The sequence below is a fragment of the Cavia porcellus genome, unplaced genomic scaffold, assembly GCF_034190915.1.
Source record: "Cavia porcellus strain 051 isolate PalLab524CR breed Dunkin Hartley unplaced genomic scaffold, mCavPor4.1 scaffold_4, whole genome shotgun sequence".
NCBI lineage: Eukaryota > Metazoa > Chordata > Mammalia > Rodentia > Caviidae > Cavia > Cavia porcellus.
The window spans coordinates 55,372,407-55,392,731 of NW_026947487.1; the positions used below are offsets into that span (position 1 = coordinate 55,372,407).

The 20,325-nt window shown below is 48.3% G+C and overlaps 1 protein-coding gene across 4 annotated transcripts in view; it reads left to right on the top strand.

Moving 5' to 3' along the window:
• The window catches only part of Tmco3 (transmembrane and coiled-coil domains 3), a 31,135-nt gene extending 19,553 nt beyond the window's left edge, over window positions 1-11,582 (top strand). For all 4 annotated transcript variants that reach the window (XM_013141337.3, XM_013141336.3, XM_005007128.3 and 1 more), the window contains 6 exons: window positions 739-856; window positions 2,316-2,511; window positions 5,825-5,975; window positions 8,878-8,957; window positions 9,712-9,861; window positions 10,713-11,582. In XM_013141337.3, coding sequence (XP_012996791.1) covers window positions 739-856; window positions 2,316-2,511; window positions 5,825-5,975; window positions 8,878-8,957; window positions 9,712-9,861; window positions 10,713-10,826 — 809 coding nt within the window. In that variant the 3' untranslated portion in view covers window positions 10,827-11,582. The remainder of the gene's footprint in view (window positions 1-738; window positions 857-2,315; window positions 2,512-5,824; window positions 5,976-8,877; window positions 8,958-9,711; window positions 9,862-10,712) is intronic.
• The last annotated feature ends 8,743 nt before the right edge of the window (window positions 11,583-20,325 follow it).

The following is a 20,325-nucleotide window of genomic DNA, read 5'->3' on the forward strand; positions in this document are numbered from 1 at the left end:
CCTCCCTGCTGGAAAATGCTTCAGCAGTGTCTCAGCATTGGGGAGCACTGAGCCCTGGGAGCCCCACAGCGTGCTCTATGGAAACGGGATGGGTCCAGCTACTTAGGAGAGGAATTCACAGCCGAAGACTGGTCCCTTGGTACATGGCCTAGAAAAGGTTTGCAAATGTGCAGGAGTAACCTGGCACTCATTCCTTTGAGACAGCATCATCTTTTGTAGCAGAAGTTGACAGCGTGAGTCTTCATTGAAGCTGGATAATGAAGGCATTTCATTGGCACGCTAGAGATGTGGGTGTGGGTTAATCCCACAGTGCTGAGGGGAAGGAGATGCCTAGCACATCCTCTGGAAGGAGACATTGGGTTTGTAAAGTTTGAGAATCTGCAAAAAGACAAACTTAAAACCGAAGCATTTAAAAATTAAAAACATTTTTCTGATTTGGTGTCTGTTGAACTGCTCAAGCCAGTCCTCAACTGCATCTGGTGATCCTGCCTCAGCCTTCTGAGAAGTTGAGCTATTTAGCTGTAAAGAGATTTTAAAGCTTTTTTTTTGGTACTAGAAATGCAACTTACAATCTTGCGCTTGCCAGGCAGGCACTGTGCTGCTGATCCTTGGTCCCGAGACTTTAAAGTTAACATTCAGGTTACCAAAATCATTCACTTTATTTTGGAAATGCGTAGATGACTATACCTTAAGGAACTTGGTGATGCAAGCTGTGTCTGACAACCATCTCTCTGGCAGGTGACCTGGACTACAGTGCCGTGCTACTCGGCATGCTGGTGATGCAGGACGTGCAGCTGGGGCTATTCATTGCCATCATGCCGACACTCATACAAGCAGGGGCCAGCTCGTCCTCCAGGTAAAGGTCAGCGCGCACCTTGTCTTTTTGATGCAAAGCTGTTGGTGACCATGCTGCCTAAACTGTTGAGAAAGGTGCCCAGACCCTGTGTCCCACTGTGACAGCATGACCCTACTGGCCACAGCTCTGTCTCTTGTAGCTTTCGGGCATCATTGGAAGGTGCGGTGTCACTGTTCCTCTACTGTCCTAGCTCTTCGGTGGCGATGGGAGCAGGTAATAAAATAAATTACAGATATAGGGGTCAGGGCTATGGCTCATCAGCACAGTGCCTGCCTGCCACACATGAAGTTCTGAATACCTACAAAATAAGTAAATAAATAAACATATGAATAAGGTCATCCAAAAAAAACAAAACAAAAAAAAACAAAAAAAGCCAGGAGTGGTGCTGCAGGTCTGCAATCCCAGGACTTGGGAGGCTGAGGCAAGAGGATTGTTACAAGTTCCAGATCAGCCTGAACTGCATAGTAAGACCCTGTCTCAAAAAGACAAAAAAAACAAACCCAAGGAAATAAAGTCAGTTGTAATGTGAATATAGAGTTTGCTTCTTTGAGGCTTTATTCAGAATTAATCTTGATCCTTCCTAAAGGAAAGAATAAACTCTTCCTCCCAGACATTTCACAGGCAAAGAACAGAACTCAGAAAAAGCTCTGGTTTCCTGTACTTAAGGACAGAGGAAAAGATGGTTTTGCACATAGGAAAGCCAGTTATGTGTCTTAATTATATAGTTTTCCTGTGCATTCATAAGAATTGTGCAAATATCTCAGTTCCTACAACAAGTGAACAGTTTGTGCTGCTAACACAGACTTGTGTGAAGTGGAGATCTTGCCTCTCCCCACAGAAAGGCAAATAGCACTGCTCCTTGCCAGATCAGAGCCTAGAAGCTAGGTAAGGCCCATTGAGGGGATGATGCTCCCACAGGTTGTGACTGGGATTAGAAATCAGAGCAGCTTCCTGTTGAATGAAATGTGCTGCTCCTGACAGCACCCTGGGTATGTGTGGCTACCCGCAGCCAGATATGTGTGAGCTGCTCGTAGCATAGGGCTGGCGCTTACCTAAGCCGCAATCCACCTGTGAGCCTATGAGCGTGCCCACTCCTCTGCCCAGACAAACAGGCGATGTTTCCAGGGAGGCGCCTGTGACGTGTGGCTGAGGTAACTGACCTTGTGAGAGCAACAGGGCTGATTCCTGGTGAGGAGTTTTCCATTGAGGTTCCACCAGGATAGGAAAGCTGTCCATCAAGAATTTTCACATCCTGGAAGTGTATTGGCTCCAAAGTGTCAATTCAAAACAGTCCACATTTAATTCACATAAGGTAGTTTCTGCAACTAATACAGTTCTCAGCTTTTGTTTTAGTATTTGAAAATAAAAACTGTAATGTGTTTACAAAATTGGAAGTTCTTTTTGGAGCATTTTAAAGGAAGTTTTGGAAGTGAAATAATGTTTCTTTTTTCTTTCCTAGCATTATCATGGAAGTACTGCGAATACTACTCCTGATTGGCCAGATTCTCTTTTCACTAGCTGCTGTTTTCCTCTTATGTCTTCTGATAAAGACTTACCTCATAGGACCATATTATCGAAAGCTCCATATGGAAAGCAAAGGGAACAAGGAAATCCTTATCTTGGGAGTATCCGCTTTCATCTTTTTAATGTTAATGGTAATTCTCACCACTACCTACATTGTTTTTGTGCTCCTGTTCACAATCTTTCCCTGAAGCTTGTGATCAGTTCTTTACCTTTTCATTTTATTAATGATTAAAATATTTGAAACCCTAGTACTTTCTATTTATACATAGTTTACAGCGCTAAGCTAAACCTGTTTCACTTATACTCCTAAGTACTTTGTGAAAATATGACTCAGGAGTATTGTATTTATATCAACATCAAACCATGTTACTCTGCCTTAAATTTTCAAATAGCTTTACACCTGAAATAGTAAGTAAAGTTTCAAGCAAATGCTAGTTCCAGTTGATGATGACAAACTAGTTGCACTATAACTTCTGTTGGCACAGTGTGAAAGATTTTTGGAAAGGTTCATGTTGGAAACAAGGCATCTTACCAGGACACATTTGTCATGGAAGAGTGGCAAAGTGGCCTGGACTCTTACAGGTCATCCCAATCTTGATGACAGCATCACCAGGTACTGTTGCTGCATAGCCCAATACTTGTGCACCTTAGCTTTTGTCCAAGAAGTGAAGGTTTCAGTTGCTGGGTAACAGGGACGTGAGTGTTCATAGCAGCTTTATCATATGAAAGCAGCCAAGTTTCGCCAAGGAGTGAACGCAGAGCAACCAAGATACCCGTTATGTTATGGTTGGAGTCTGAATGTCCCCCCAAAGCCTCATGTATTCATGCAAGTGGGCTTCTAGAATTTGTGACTGATTAATGGTCCATTGCTGGGATTATGAGTGTGAGTGCCACACTCACTCTAGGATGAGTAGCCTGCATACAGTTTAAGAGACAGATCTTCTTTCCGTGCTCCTTTCCTTTTTCTTTTTACTCTTGTAGCTTTTGCTCCCTACCTCCACCATTACTTGTTGCCCTCTGCCATGCCACTCTGCCTTGGAGCCAGCTGATTATGGACTAAAACCTCCACAAACAGTGGGCTAAATAAACCTTTCCTTCCTTAATTTTGGACATCAAATATTTTGTTCCAGCAACAAGAGAAATGTAACGCACACACCCTATCTGGGAGTACTGCCCATAACCCTTAGGGCACACAGTCTGAGGGCATCTGCAGAGAGGTCGAGCTCCAAGTGCCACAAGTGGAGGTGCACGCTTCCAGACATGGGAGACGCATGCTTGCAGGAGCTGGGGTGGGACTGAGCCTGTGGTGTGTGGCGTGTTCCTGTCCTGGCTGAGACTCTCTCCTTGGAAAGCCTAAGTGAGGCAAGCTCTGCTGCTCCTTAGGGCTGCACCTGAGTGTTCTGTGTCTCAGAAGTTTTAATTTCTAAAAAGTAAGTTTGGGGGCTGGGGATTTAGCTCAGCGGCATAAGGGCCTGCCTTGCAAGCAGGCAGTCGTGAGTTTAATCCTCGGTACCGATAAAAAGGAAAAAGAAAAAAAAAAAGTAAGTTAATAAAAGTTCTTCCTTATGCATGGGAGTATTTTTAAGTCACAGAGACCAGGATTTGTATCTGCTCAAGGTACTCATGGTGACTTTACTGTTTCCAGAAGGTGACTCACCTAGATGCTTACTTCACTCTGTCCCTCTGGGAATAACTTGTAGCAAAGCTGTTGCACTAGACAACTTCCATGCTGCCTTCCCAGTGGCTGCACAAGTTAGAAGGAGCCTCTTTCTTGGCTCATGGTTTTTGTCCACTCTCTCTTCCCTCACATTGTCTGCTAAGCCTGCTGTTGGGTGCTTCCAAGCAGGTACTGGCCTGGGACATTCTCAGGTATATGCTGGCTGTGGGCCACTGCACTTGCAAATAGGCCTCGGCTTCTAGCTCCTCCTGCTGTCCACTTAGGGCCAGATGAACAGTGATGCTGTCCAGCCCCATGCGTATTTGTGGAGTAGGGTTTCACCTCTGATGACCACAGGCCATGGACTGGGTCACAGAGCACACATGTGTTAGCCTCAGTGTCTTGGCTAATTCCAGAGCAACTGTGTTGTGCCACTGATATCAAGTAGGAGCCTGTTGTTCTCCATTCTCACCCACTTTTGGTCCTGTCACTTTTGGTCTCAGCCCTTTGCTGGTGGTATGAGGCAGTGGACAGGGGCTCATTTCCTCACGTGCATTTTCCAATACCGTGTGTAAAAATGACACTTTGCTCACTGCTTTCTATTGTCCTTGTCAACATCCACAGAGCCTTGCTCATATGTAGTCTGGCTGTGTGTGGTAGGCGTATGTGCGAGTACTCTTGTGCATGTATGAGTGGCATGTGTACATGTGTGTGCGTGCATTCATTTCTCTCTGCTTTGCCCCTTGGTGTGCTCACCTGCATTCTTGTCATCTCTAGCTTGACCTGTAGTAGCAGCCCAGCCCTGACATGATTCTATGTCAGTGTCTATCTTGGCTGTCTTTGCGTTCTTCTTGAATTTCATGTACAAATTCAGGTGTCGATTTTCACACACACACATACACATGCACACACACATGAATGCACACGCACACACGCACATCTTACTGGATTCTGCTGGATCCGCCAAGCTGCCAAGGGTGAGATGAGGCCTCCTGGGCTGGCTGCTGTCTTCCTGGTGTCTTAGTGATGACTTGGTTGGGTTTGGAGGTTGCACATGTCTGGGGGAATCTGTCCCTCAGTACTCCATGCTTTCTGATGCCATTGTAAGTGGCATTCCTTCAGAAGTTCATTTTGTTTGTCTGATGCTGTTATTCATAATTTTATTTTCTAAAAATAGAAAGCATTTTCTTTTGAGCTGATTTGTCACTAATGTCTCACCAAGATGCTTCCCAAGCTCTGTGTTTACCAGGACCAGAGCCAAGACCTATACATCATGCTGAGCGTTCTCTCCGGTCTGCCTCACTGGTTTGTGTCCCTGGCTATAGAGACACCTCCTTGAGTCCTGCAGGTGGTCGTTATGAGTGGTGTCTATGTCTACCTTCTCTTCATGGCTTGAGGCTGGTGATAGAATCCATTTTTTTGTCTTTTTGGTTTTTTTTTTATCAGTACCAAGGATCGAACTCACAACTGCCTGCTTGCAAGGCAGGCGCTTATGCCACTGAGCTAAATCCCCAGCCCCTAGAATCCATTTTTTTAGTGCCAGTCTGGCTATTGATCGATTCAGGTAGAGATGATATATCACAAATACTTAAATTTTGGGAAATATTCCTATTCAGAGATACCACTGCAGCCTACATCAATGACTGTTTCAAATATTTTAATTTTGCCTTCCCAGTGTTAACTCTGCCTGTCTTCCTTGCAGGTCCTGGGGTGCTAGTCCTGCTGCAGGCAGCTGGGCTCAGCAATACCGTGTGCCTGTGTGATAGTGTGTCCCTTCTTGTCCCCAGGTCACAGAGCTGCTGGATGTCTCCATGGAGCTGGGCTGCTTCTTAGCAGGAGCACTGGTCTCCTCCCAAGGCCACATGGTCACTGAGGAAGTCATGGCTTACATAGAGCCTGTCCGGGACTTCCTGGCCATCATCTTCTTTGCATCCATAGGTAACTGTCCCTCTGCATCACAATTGCATGTGTGGAGCACTTGCAGATCAGGTCTGTTATGTGTTTGTGTGTACAGTTGTATTTTTCTAGAGTCTGGGAAAAATCTTATGTAAAGGGGGAAACTAGAAGACATGAATTAGTCAATTGCTTGTGAAGTTGGGCTCCATTAGCCTGGGGGTGCATGTCTTCAGATGCTGCAGATGATCTGGTGACTTCCAAGAGTCCTAACCCTGCAGACCATGGGCCCTCAGTGGCCATCAGTGTTGTCAAGGGCCCCCTCTAAGACTGAGTGAGCTGAAGGTTCAAGTCACATCCAGCCCTCCCATGCAGAATGCCGATTGTTGCAAATGCTCCTGCAGTTTGCATAGTGACAGACTCAGCATGATCCCAAAAAGACACAGGATGACAGCTGGCCCAGAGGCCTGCATGCAGATGTGCGGGCAGGTGTGGGGAAGTACTGGCTTGGGCCCAATGCTTCGTTAGAGGTGAGGTGGGACTCTCTTGCCAGGCAGCTTAGCGGCTGGGTGGTTCTTGTGCAGTCAGCTGAGCATGAGGAAACCCCGTGGAGAGAGCCCTGATGTCCTTGTGCTCCTGTCCCTGGGTTCTGGATCACTGGGCAGCGAGCACAGTGCAGAGGGAGGGTTGAGGTGGAGCCTGAGTCTTCCTCTGGGTGTGCTAGGGGCTTCATGGCAGAGCTATATCAGACAGTCTTGCTGGCTGCCCAGCTATTGTGCACATTGTCCCTGGTGCAGGTCTGTACACTGTGGTGATGGCAGGTCTCATTCTTTCCCTTTCTCTGCGTGCTTTGACTGTTACTAAAGCATAGTAAGCAGGTTACTGGGAGGATGTGCCTGGCTCCCCACTCTCCCTTGTTTTACCAAGCCACAGTCCTGTCTGGTTGGGCTCCACTCCTGACCTTATTTTACCTCTTTTACTTCCTGGTGCCTGTCATGGGACTCTGGCCTGTGAGCCTTAGGGATATGGCTCAGTCCATGCATGGTACGTGGCAGAATTGAGGTGGGGCCACCAAAGCCATACAGCCCTGGCGGACAGGTGCCTGCCTGCACTGCACCACAGCCTGGGCCCCTGCTGGGACTAAATGGGCCAACAGCATGGGCTTCCTGTCACAGGTTCCCAGGGGGATCTCATTGCTCACCACATTCTGCCTCCCTGGGCACTGGCATTTCAGAAGCAGGCACTGTGGGCTCTGGGCAGAATGACAAAGGCCTAACAGCTGTTCGCCAGGCATCTAACAGGCCTTGGCTGTGAGCAGCCCCACTCCCCCACCCTACATCTGTATTACAGGGAGGTGACTGAGGCACTACAGACTAGCAGTGCACAGTTGGGAAGTGGCAGAGCCAGCATCTTGGTGATCTCATACTGCACCATGTGTTGTTTGATGTTTGTCAGGAGAGTAAATGGGAGTAAACAATTACGCTGTAGCTTGCCGCCCTGTATCAGTGAGGGGTGTGGTTACCAAAGTGGCTTATGTGAGTTCAGGTTCACATGCATCTTTTCTACTCTCTTCTGGCACTGCTGTGGGCCTGGCACTACCCTATGAGCAGAGGTGCCACCAGTCACTGCCCTCTGAGCAGAACTGCCACCGTGGTTGGGCAGCATATGCTGACAGTGTAAGGACAAGGACAGGAATAGGGTGGGCATGGGGACAGGCACAGGCACTGGGGGCAGGCACTCTAGGGCTGAAGGTCATGCAAGTCAGGCAGGAAGTATACGGCCTTGGAGTAAGAGGTACTCCTGGAGAGTCCAAGGGAGAGAGGGAAAGACAGGTTTGGAAGTCCTCCTCTCTCAGGTCTCAGTCAGAGGAGCAGCAGGGAGGCTCAGACCTTTCCTCAGCTCCCCAACCCTGTCTGTCCTTTGGAGAAAGATTTCTGCCCAGCTGGGGCATGGGGAGCAGACCAGGAGGCAAAGCCATGGGTGCACCAGCATGTAGGCCACATCCAGCCTATGCAGAACCCTGCTCTGGGGAACCCACCACACCTGGCCAGTGGGCAAGATGGATATTATCATGTGCCTGACTGCTCCTGTGCTTCCTTACATCTGCATGGGTGTAGAGATGGGGCACTGGAGAGGTCTACCAAGGACAGCTGTGGCAGCTGAAGGCACAATGTCCAGAGGAGCACCCAGGCCAGATGGCCAAGGGGGCAACCCCCAAGGGCCTGTGTGAGGCTGGTGGCACTGTGCAGGGAGGCCAGGAGTCCCAGGGTCTGGCTGACAATCCTATTTGGGAGAACAGGCACCAAGGACATGCACTGAGCAGGGCAGCTGCAGCTGACAGAGAGGGAGCCCAAGGAATACAACCCAGAGTGGCCTGTGCATGGCCAGAGGAAGTGAGGCACCTGAGGACCTCGGGCTAGGTGGACGAGCATCATTCAAGCGCCCAAGCAGTCTGAGAGGGAGGCTTCGCACATCTCAGGAGAAAAGGCACTGGCTTGTGCGATGGCTGACAAGTATGTTCCTGTGCCCTGAGAGTAGAGAGAGCTCCTCTGGGGTAGAGGTTTTCCTCCAAGGGCAGAAAGGCCAAGGTGAGGCTAGAGCTTGCCTGTCAGGGCCTCTGTCCCTGTCTGTCCCTTGGCAATACAAAGACCCAGGTAGCCTGCAGGGAAACCTGGCACCCGAGAGGATCCCTGGGTCTATCCAGGGTCTTCCAGACCATGTTCCGCATCTGTGAGTGCTCCTGAAGAATTCCAGGTCGGGGACCACCCTAGGCCTTGATGCTATTTTGCAGGTGGTATCTGTTGGAGGTAGCGGATGCGTGTCACTCGCCTCTCCCATGGCACGGAGGGAAAGGGCTTTTACCAGGCACTTGGGAGGACACCTTGAACTGAGGTGGGTTTCAGACCTTCCCTGGAGCTATGAGTTTATCCCTGTTGTTCTGTTGCAGGGTTGCACGTGTTCCCCACCTTCGTGATCTATGAGCTCACTGTGCTGGTGATCCTCACGCTGGCGGTGGTGATCATGAAGGTACCTGCTCTTCTGGTGATCCCTATGGGTAAACCCCTCTGCTTTTAGCCTGGCATGGCTCATTGCTGTCTCTGCTGAGCCCTGGCCCTGACCCCCAACCGTGCACTTCAGCCTGTGACTCCCTGGGTACCATGTGTCTGCCAAGGGCCCGATGGAGTTAGCCATGCTGGACTCTGGACACCTGTGTCCCTAGCAGAACAGGCCTCCCTGTGACTGTCCAGAGGACCTGCAAGATGGGTCTGGCTGGTTGTGTGGCCAGGTGTCAGGTGCCCAACAGGAGGGGTTTGAAGTGGGGGGCATCTCTCCCAACCCCTCCCTGAACTGTGGGGATGGCGCCAGAGCCTGGACCTGACCACACCTCCCATGTGCACCTCCTCTGACCATGGCCAGCTTGGTCACCGCTAAGTGTCTGCATGATGGTGCTGGCACTCTTCTGGACTAGAACCATCCACTTCAAGTGCTGGCTGTGGAGTGGGCTGAGCTGCCCTCCTGTTGGAGGTCCCAATGTGGGCGCTTCTGAACCTTCAGTACTGCTGACTCGATTTGAAGGGGAAAGGCTGTTTTCTGCTGGCAATCCTAACTCATTTTAGTATGTTTTTTTATTTTGAGTGGCTTTAAGATTGCTAGCATTTACCTGTGCCTTTATGTGTTGGAAGGCCCCGGTGTCACCTTGGGCCGTCATTTCCCTGCCATCTGTTTTGTTTTCTGGGACTGGGGTTTCGCTCGGGCAGCGTGTGATGAACCACTCTTCCAGTTTGCCTTGGCAGTGTTCGTCTTGTCTCTCATCCTGCCCAAGAGTAGCCAGTACATCAAGTGGATCGTTTCTGCCGGGCTGGCCCAGGTCAGCGAGTTCTCCTTTGTGCTGGGGAGCCGGGCACGGAGAGCAGGCATCATTTCTCGGGAGGTGAGTGTGGCAGTCCAAGGGGGCATCGGCCCAGGGGAGTTGTCCTGGTGCTTGTGCCTGGGCGTCCTGGTCAGTGTTGCGTGTTCCTCATTCCAGCAGCATCTCAAGCACCTGTAGGCACCAGGCTGGCACCAGAGCATGTATTGAGTAGGGCACAAGAGTAGAACTTTTTAAATGAAGGGTGTTACTACTGCTTGAACCAATACTGTTGTATTTTGCAACAGTCATAGTTAAGTCACTGGTATTTCCTGTGAAAAGAAGAAAACTTGCCTTTTGAGGCCGAGCTGGCGGCTTTCACACCGCTGGCATCTAGGGAGTCTAACCATATATGTAGGCTGCATGTTCCCAGGATGGCCGTGACCTGCCGTGCAGCACTACTGCACGTGCAGTGCTGAGGCTTCATCTCCAGCATCACACAGATGGTGACGCAGGAGAAGTCTGACATGCGGGTGCAGAGAGGAGGGGGTTAGGTGCCGAGATCTGGCACAGAGCCTCCCATAGTGGGAAGGAGTCTATGTGGGTCAGCGGTTGGCAGTGGACCCCAGGGGTTCATCCCAGAACATATCTGAATGTTCTGTCACCTGTCTTGTGCTGTTGAGAGGCTGGGTGGAGGCTAGGCATGGCTGCACACACCTCTCATCTCAGCGCTGTGGGGATGAAGCAGGAAGAGCATGAGTTTTAGCCCAACTCGGCAACTTTGTGACTTAGCAATAAAGAAAGGGCTGAGGATGTCATTCAGTGTGAAAGCCTCTGTTCAGTGCTCAGTGTGACTGTGCCCCACCCATACTGAGACAGGTGTGCTGGACGTTCAGCCTGTCCACACTGCTCACTGCCAGCTTTCTGTCCGGCAGGTCTACCTCCTCATTCTGAGCGTGACCACCCTCAGCCTCCTGCTCGCCCCGGTGCTGTGGAGAGCTGCAATAACCAAGTGTGTGCCGCGCCCTGAGCGCCGTTCCAGCCTGTGACAGCGAGGAGGGAGGAGGGTGCCCTCTGCAGGACTCTGGTCATCGCACATACTCTGGGAGCCTTGGTGTGGGGACGATGACACTAGCAAGGAGGCCATGTCTTCATTTGCCTGCTTTACAGAACATGCCTCTCATGTTTAGAATTTTCCAGAGTAATTTATTTGCAGTCAATTGATTACACACAGTAGAGTTGTAATACTGCATTTTATAAATCGCCTCTCCTATTTTGCCTGGATGTGCCTTTTTTTCTGAAATTAGTATTAACTTTTCATTGTTAGTTCATCAGTTCATGATTTTTGGTAAAGAAGAAATTTAGTTTATTTATTGTTCAATTTTAGAATGATAATCTGTAGGTCAAATACTTTTTATTAAACACATCTGTGATACAAGCTTTTAATTCTGACGATGAGTTTGGAAGTTTACTTAAGATCCTTCAAGTCTGTGTTTTATAGTTGAAGTGAATATCTTGTAGATTACTTATTTGCTTCTTACAACTATTTTAAAGGAAATGCTTATGTTAATGTCTAATATATCACTCATAAAATATTTGATTTTGAAACACAAGGGTATGGCCATTCTTTAATAAAGACCATTTATGATCAGGGTATAATGAATTATAATTCCTTGAGAATCGGTTTTTTAATTAGATTTTTGTGTTAGGCTAACCTGTAACATTTCAGCCAGTTGTACAGCAGATGGTTCCTATGTCACATTATTGCTTTTCCAGAGACCAAATAAATGCAGTGCTGTTTGAAAGGTTCATTTATTGGCTGCCCCAGAGTTGAAGGTCTGACCCCCCAGGTAGTTCTCTGAGACTGTAGTTGTAATCTGTTTTGTGCTACTATACTATCACAGAAGGCCCAAGGTTATTGGCTGCCCCAGAGTTGCAGGTCTGTCCCCCCAGGTAGTTCTCTGAGATTGTAGTTGTAATCTGTTTTGTGCTACTGTACTATCACAGAAGGCCCAAGGCTAGGTAATCTCTGAAGATCATGAATTCATTTTCTCACAGCTCTGGAGGCCAGGCACTCCATGGTGAAGATGCTGGGGACAGGGGTAAGGAGGATTCCATCTCTGTTTCCAGGATGGCACCTTGAAAGCTCCATACTGTGCCCTCATGTGAAGAAGAGCAGCACAGCAAGCCCCTGTCCTGGAGCCCTTTTCTGGCAGCATGGGTCACCAGTGAGGGCAGCCCGTGACCTCACTTCTATGATCCCGTCCCGCACAGCTGTTCAGGGATGAGCTCGTGGCACTGACATGAGGGACACAGGCATTTGCTTTAAGCAGATACTTTAATGTTAGGTGTGATTATGTTCTGTGAGTGTAAATTGTGGATTGCAGTAATATAAACCGAACCACTTTGAAGTGACTGGGAGTATTCCACAGCAGTCTGAAGGAGAGTAATGGAGAAAGGATGCCAATGTGTTTTTTTAGAAGGTCGTGTTTAGGGGGCTGGGGATTTAGCTCAGTGTCATAAGCGCCTGCCTTGCAAGCAGGCAGCCATGAGTTCGATCCCTGGTACTGATAAAAATGAAAAAGACAAAAAAAAAAAAAAAAAAGAAGGTCGTGTTTCTAAATGACACCAAGCCACTGGCACCTTTTTGTCTTGCACGTGGTTGGGACACCCTATCCCCATCCACCTGTGCCTCTGGTCCACTGTCCTTTCCTGTGTCTAGCACCCATGGAACTGACTGAAACCTTGATAAGGAGGGGTAACATTGTTTTCCTAGGATGGGACTGGGTGCTCCTGCAACAGCCACTTGAGAAGCAGCTTAGGAAGGCCTGTTGAGGAGGCTCAGGCCAAGGCAGAGCTGAGGGCTTGGGTGAGAGCCTGTGGGACTTCTGGGAGCAGCGTCAGCGCACCTCACAGAATGGAGCTGTAGTGCCCAGGCCCCCAGAACTAGGGTCAGGCCCCCTCATAGAAAGGGGCTGCAGGGCCCGGACCCCAGGAACCAGGGTCAGCCCCATCGCAGAATAGGACCCTACGCCTGAACCTCAAAGACAGGCCGGGCAAGGGGGCTGCTACGCCAGTCTCCTAGGAGAGGCAGGTTCAGAGTACTTGGAGGGCCAATGTTAAGGCCAAGTGAGGACTTTGCACTCTCTGTCCTTGAGTACTTTGCTAATTACTTCTCCCTTGCTGGGATCCAAATCCATGGCCTCACGTGCACTAGGTACGTGCTGTGTCAGCCTCCTTGCTTGTCTCAGTATTCAGTCTGCCATCTGTCTTCATAGGCAAGAGTTCTTCCTTTTATATTTCTACTCCTGGGCTCCTTCTGCTTGCTGCCCATCCTGCTCTGAGCAGCACCCAGTTACAAGCCTGGATTCTCAGTCCTCTCATTCGGCACTAGTAGGACAGTGGGAGGGAGGTGAGGGCTTTACAGGTCCGCACCGTGGGAAGACCAGTGGGAAGAGCAGGACAGGCCGGAAGGCCATCCGTGTGGAGAAAAGGGACAAGGGGTTCGCACCAAGAGACTTTTATGCTCCTTCTGCTCCTGCTGAGCCATGCAGAGCAGGAAGAAGCATGCCGGTGGGGCCACCCTGTGTCTCTGGTTGGGTGGGTGTCATTGGAGCTGAGTTGGGGGCACTAATGTCAGCAGGAGTGGGGTCTGGGCCAGCATGAAGTTGTGGATCTGGCCCTCTGACTTCTGGGGTTAGTATTTCATAATGTGTGAGCTAAACTGTGCTCTGGAGCAAGCCAAGGATCAGGAGGGTGCAGCACCCAGGGTCCAGAGGAAAGAGGCACTAAAAGGGAGGGCTCACAACAGTCTTGCTGTTGTCCAAGTGAATGGTTATCAACCAAACACATGAGGACTTTGGAATAAGAGGTTTCAAAGGTGCGGTCTTGCTATGGTCGGCCCTGATGTGGGGGCAGGTTTGCCCAGGAGTTAGTGTTTGCTGAGCCAGTGTCAGCTGGGCAGTTGTGCCTGCAGGGAAGGACAGTGATTTGTGAACTTCCGCTTCCTCTTCTGGCTGGCACTACCTGCACCCCACTGCTGCTCTGGATGGATGGGATGCATTGGGAATCAGGCGTTGTCCTGTTCCCTGTCACTGACTCGTGCCTTGGTATCTTGGGATGGGTGCTGGCTCGTCCAGGGCAAAGCTGACCTCCAGGTTTCCTGAGGTTTGTTTCACGAAAACCACAGCCTTTTAGCTCAAAAGATCCTGCTCAGAAGGAAAAGAGGAGGTAGAGGAGTGGAGAGGAAGGTCGGGGTGGACAGGAGGGAGGAGATACTGTGGCCACCTTTGCCCAGTGCCTCTGGGGGCTGCTGGTCAGGGTGCTGGCACCTCGAAGAAGAGCCCCTGTCCCTCGAGAGATGGGGACTTGAGGCACAGCCTGCAGCTGTGTATGTGGCATGGAGGAGATGTCCAGGAACAGGGGTGTCCTGGGCTGTGGGGTGGACGCCGAGCCACAGCTAAGGCCCAGTGTCCATGTGGACACTTGCATACTGGCTGGGAGGGGCCCAGGCCGAGTCAGCAGGGGTCCTACAGGGACAACAGTGTCAAAGGAGGAGCCACCACTGGAGGAGATGCCCAGTGTAGTGACATCCAGTGAGGCAGGACAGTGTACGTGCACAGAGCTGCTGAGCACTGACAGCTGGGTCCCCTATGTATGGAGGGCTTTGGGCTGTGCTGGGCCTTGTTCTCTTCCTTCCAAACCTGACAGGGACTTGGGCAGATGTTAGAGTGAGCGGTCAGAGGCTTAGGCAAGCTATGGGGACAAAAGATGGTAGCCAGACTGAGAGTGGAGAGTGCGTAAGGGGTGAAGTTTAGTGACATCTGTCACACTACTGACCAGCTCATGGTGCATCCTGGCATACCTTGCTCTGGCTTTGGGCTCCAGTGTCAGGAGTCATGGCTGCATTGCTGCCCATTTTCGGAGGCAGGTATTAAAAACAGTCATTTCCATTTTCAACTTCTCCAGGGCATATTTGACTCAACTGGGCCTACTATTAAGTCATGCATTTGCAATAGAGCCCTAATTCTGAGGTGATGTGTTGTATCATGACCTAGTGCCAGCAGCGCTTGTCTGCTCAGTTTTCCTGAGCACAGCTACTATGCTTGGCTGAAGCCCCAGAAGACTTGATGTTCTTGAAAGACAGGAGCTGAGTGACCCCAGAGTTTCCAAGCACTTGACACCACTGTGTCCTGTTGGTGGTGGGTACAGGACTCCTCTCAGGGGCTTGAAGGATAAATGTACTGAGAACAGGAACTCACACTCACTGCGAGAGGGAGTGCACAGCAGCACGCCACCCTGGAAGAAGGCGCAGAGTTGTGGTGGGTTGACAGCTGGTGGGCAGCTTGCACACCCAGCTACACTGAATCAGCGCAGTGTAGAGTAGGGAGGGCCTGAGGATTGTTGCCACAATATAAAAAAGAAGACCTGGAGAGGCAGTAGTGTTGCTGGTTTCTCCTGTTCCTGTTGGTTTTCCTGGAGGAGCCTGTTGAGCTTCTTTTCTGCTACGAACTCGGCTGTTCTTATCATCAGAGGAGACCTTGCTATCACTGAGGATGGATGCGGTGCATTTCAGGGGAGCCCTGGTCCTTACTCTGAGTATTGCTTCCTGGCTCCAATGCAGAATCCTCAGCCTACAGGCACAGATCTGTCATCCCACTGGCACAAACTTTCCAGCTTCCACTACTGACCTTGGGGCCTCCCCAGCGCACATCCATGAAACAGACTCTCATAAAACATTGTTGTGGGCTCTCAGTCTTCAGCTGGACTTGTGCAGGATGTTGCTGTGGGATCCAGGCCCTCAGTGTGTGGACAGATTTCCTGTACTTTTTGTGATTGACTCTTGGGGTAACTATTATGAAATAATTCTGTAAGTTATATGTTCTGTATTACATCATTTTCCTTGTAAACCTTGACTACAACAGAGTCCTTGACAGAACTAAACAGACTTTGACCAGCAACTGTGATCCTTGGTGTTTACCCAAACAGTTACACGAAATCTTGCACATGGGCATTTATAGCCACTTTACAGACAATTGCTGAAACTTGGAAGTACTGAAGTGTCCTTAGGGAATGAATGATCTGGTACATCCAGGAAGTAGAATAGTATTGAACATTGAAGATGAAATGAGCAGTCAAACCAGGAACAAGCATGAAGGAACTTTGAATATAGATGCTAACTAGAAAGTTAATCTGAAAAGTCTGCATGCCATGTGATTCCACCAATGACATTCTGGAAAAATTAAAATTATGGAGACAGTAGGATGGTCAGTGGTTGCCAGGAGGAGGAGGAGAATTGTCAGGTCACAGAGGAATTTTAGATCAGTGGACAATTTTAATGAAACTATTCTGTGTGATACTGCACTGGTGTTCACATGTCATTATACAGCTGCCCAAACACACAGAGTATGCAGCACCAAGTATGAACCCAGGGTAAACAGTGAACTTTGCACAACACTGATATGTTAATGTGTGTCCAAGCTGATTTTCACAAATGCACTACCCTAACAGAGCTGGGGGGAGTCAGAGGGTTTGTAGGGACAATGTATGTTCCATTCAGTTTTGCTGTAATTCTAAAATTGCTCTAAAAAATAAAGTCTAGGAGTTGGCAGGGAAGCTTAGTGGTAAAGTTTTTAAGTGGGCTCTGGGTTTGTTCTCCAGGACTGCAAAATGAAACAAACAAAGCAAGTCTAATAAAGTAAAATAAGGTGTCAGTTTTTACAAAAACTGCTGAGATTTTGATTGCTATTACATTGAAGATGTAAGTCTGAGGCAAAAGACTTTATCTTCTCCACACTGAATCTCTCAATCCATGAATATGGTCTATTTCCTTATTTTTGACCTTTGATTTTTTAAAGCAATGTTTCATTTTTTTTTCCTATGGTATTTTATAAGTGTAAATGTCCAACTAAGTTGGTTTTTCATGCCATGGTAAGTACTACTTTAAAAATACCCATAATTCATGGGTACAGTAATAGAAATCTCAGTAATTTGGCTTGCACTGATTTTGTGTGTGTTACCATAGGGATTATACCCAGGGTCTCATGTGTGCTAAGCAAGTTTTCTACCAATGAGCCACTACTGCTTTTTTTTTTTTTTTTTTTTTTTTGTCTTTTTCCTTTTTATCGGTATCGGGGATCAAACTCACTACTGCCTGCTTGCAAGGCAGGCGCTTATGACGCTGAGCTAAATCCCCAACTCCTACTATTGCTTTTTTAAGACAGGGTCTTTTGCCGCACGCGCGCCTGTAGTCCCAGCTACTCGGGAGGTTGAGGTGGGAGGATCACTTGAGTCCAGGAGTTCTGGGCTGCAGTGCGCTATGCGGATCGGGTGTCCGCACTAAGTTCGGCATCAATATGGTGACCTCCGGGGAGCAGGGGACCACCAGGTTGCCTAAGGAGGGGTGAACCGGCCCAGGTCGGAAACGGAGCAGGTCAAAACTCCCGTGCTGATCAGTAGTGGGATCGCGCCTGTGAATAGCCACTGCACTCCAGCCTGGGCAATATAGTGAGACCCTGTCTCTTAAAAAAAAAAAAAAAAAAAAAGACAGGCTCAGACTGGGCTTGAATTTGTAATCTTCCTGTTTCCCACAGTGCTAGGATTACAAATGGGAGTCATCACACTCAGCCTGAACTGATTTTTTTTGTTGGTGCTTTTCTTTTTTGTCTTTTGGGATTTTAAAAAATTTTTATTATTTATTTATTTGGAGACAAAATCTTGCTAGGTAGTTCAGGGTGCAGGCTGACCTGGAACTCATGACATTCCTGCCTCAGCCTCTTGAGTGCTGGGATTACAGGCATGTACTACCATGTTGGCTTCCACCAATTCTGTATCCAGAGAATTTGATAAATTTACTGATTACCTGTAGCCAATTTCTAGCAATCATCAGTTAAGCATAAATACATCTGTACTTTTTCCTATTCAGTATTTATGTCTTTTTATTTTTAGTGCACTGCTTAGGACCCTCTAATTAGTATTGAAAAGATGGGATTTCCTCTCGATTATCTTGGAAATCTCAAAATCTAAAGAAGTTATAGTAATCAAGCCATATATTAAGCAAGTGTTATCATTCTGCCACATTTACCCACTTGGTGTTATTTTCTAAAAGCATACAAATAAGATACATATTATTTGAACTATTTGAAAGTAAATTCCTGCCTGGCAAGTGCAAGGTCCTGAGTTTGATTCCCAATAAGAGAAAGAAGAAGAGGAAAAAGAGGAAGAAGAAGAGGAGGAGGAAGAGGAAGAGGAGGGGGGAGGTAAACTGTCCATATTACGGCTCTACCTAATTTCATCTCTGTGCTGCTTTTTGCTTTACACAATGATACATATTTTTAATTTGGAAATTTGTTTTTTAGTGCACATACAGTAAATATCCCTGATTTGGTATACACAATTCAATGACTTTTTTCTTTCTTTTTATTCCCTATTTTTATTGGTACATTTTACATATACACAGTGATACTTTCATCACAGAGAATTTGCAACTGTACGTGATCCATCTCGCTTCTTCCATTCCCCTTCCTGCCTCTAGCCCCTCTTGCCCCTCTTTGTTTACAAATGCCATTTCCATTTTTTCTTCTAGTCTTTTTCTTGTCCCTCCCACCCTTCCACCCTGTTCCCTTTCTCACTGGAACATTTTCTTCCCATTTCCTGTTATCTCTTATACATTTTGGTCTTTACACTTTTGGTTTCTCACCAGGGAAACGATGCAGTATTTATGTTTGCGCCCGCGTTGTTCCATTTCACAGTATGGTTTCAAGGTGCATCCATTTATCTAAAAGTGCTTCAAACTTCTTTATGATAGATGTATTAAAAATACATCTTTATCCATTCATTGGTCATTTGGGGTGTTTCTAAGATTTAGCTGTTACAGACTATACCACTCTAACAGTGGATGTGCTTGCATTACTGTGGTACAATGCTTTTAATTCTTCCAGGAAGATACTAAGAAGGGGGATAGCTGGGTTGAATGGAACCTCTGGTCCTAGTTTTGTGAGGAATCTCTGCACTGATTTCCACAATGGTTGCACCAGTCTGCATTTCCACCAACAGTGGAGAAGGGTTGCTTTTTCCCACAGCCCCTCCAGCATTTGTTATTGCTTGATTTCTTGAAAATAAGCATTCTTTCCAGGGTGAGGTGGAATCTCAGTGTTGTTCTAATTTGCATCTCTTCAATGACCAGTAATGTTGAACATTTTTTCACATATTTATTTGCTGTTTGCATTTCTTCATCTGAAAAGTGTGTATTCATCTCAGATGCCCATTTTTGGATTGGGTCTTTGAATCTGGGAAGACTTGATTTTTTTTTTCAGTTGTTTATATGTTCTCAATAGTAATCCTCTGTCCGAGAAACAACTGCAAACATTTTCTCCCAGGTCATGGGTTGTCTCTTCACTCTGTTGGTGGTTTCTCTTGCTATGCAAAAGCTTTTCAACAGGGTGAGATTCTATTTTTTGATTCTTTGCGATAGTTACTGTAAATCTGGGGTTTTGTTCATAAAGTCTTTGCTTATACCAATGTCTTCAAGAGTTTTACTTACTCTATCTTCTAGCAGATTTAATGTTTCTGTTTTAATATTAAGATCTTGTTTTTTTTTTTTTTTTTCAGAGCTGTTTCTGGGACAGGGAGCAGACACCGGGGCTGCTGCACCCCTCCCAGAACATGCAGCCAGCCAGGGCGGGGAGAAAGGCTCAAGTTGGCAGTGGAAGGGGCTCAGAAACCACAGGGGACCTGGGGACCTGGGGACCTGGGGAAATCAAACTGATAAGCCTTTGCTAGACCCAGAAGAACCAACTAATTATCACTTAACCCAACAAATTGAGGCTCCTGGGGGGTCGCAGGGTCCCCAAGCCAAGACCCCTGAACACTCTGGCAACTGGCCCCAGTTAGCCCACCAGGAGTAACAACAGCTTGGGAGGCTGGGCAAGGAACCCTCATGGGGAACACAAAGCCCAGGCACACAGAGCAAAGGCCCCCGTTCAGCAGCAAGCAACATCCCCCCCTGTTGCCAGGACCCCTGATCTCTGGGCTTCCAGGAGAACTGGGACAAAGGTTTGACCAGTCTGAAAGGAAACTTTGCCCTTCAGGGCTCCTCTATCTGCAAAGGGTCTGAGCCGCCTCGGGCAACACTGGAAGGCTCGGAGGGACAGCAGGAAGCTCCTCCCCTCGTATCTGTTGAGAGGCCAACCAACCCCCGATGGGCCACTCTAACCCGGAGACACAGCAGGGCCACACCCCCTCAGCTTCTCCCTCTGCACCACACTGAGGCCTTAACAGAACCCAGTGACCCGGAGCAATCAGTGAGCTCTGCCCTGGACCCGGCCCAAGAGGAGCCCGAGGGGATCAGGAGTTCCCCAGGGCTCCCCAGGAGGAAGCGCCTGCTTCCATCCCCGTAACCTCCGCGCTGTGACCTGCCTTCACCCCACCAGCATCGCCAAGACACCCCAACAAACTTCAGTCATTCAAAGTTCCAGAACGAATGCTGGGGAGGAGGTGGAGGGAACCCAGGCTCAGAGACTGCCCTAGCATACAACAGGAGGGGAGGTT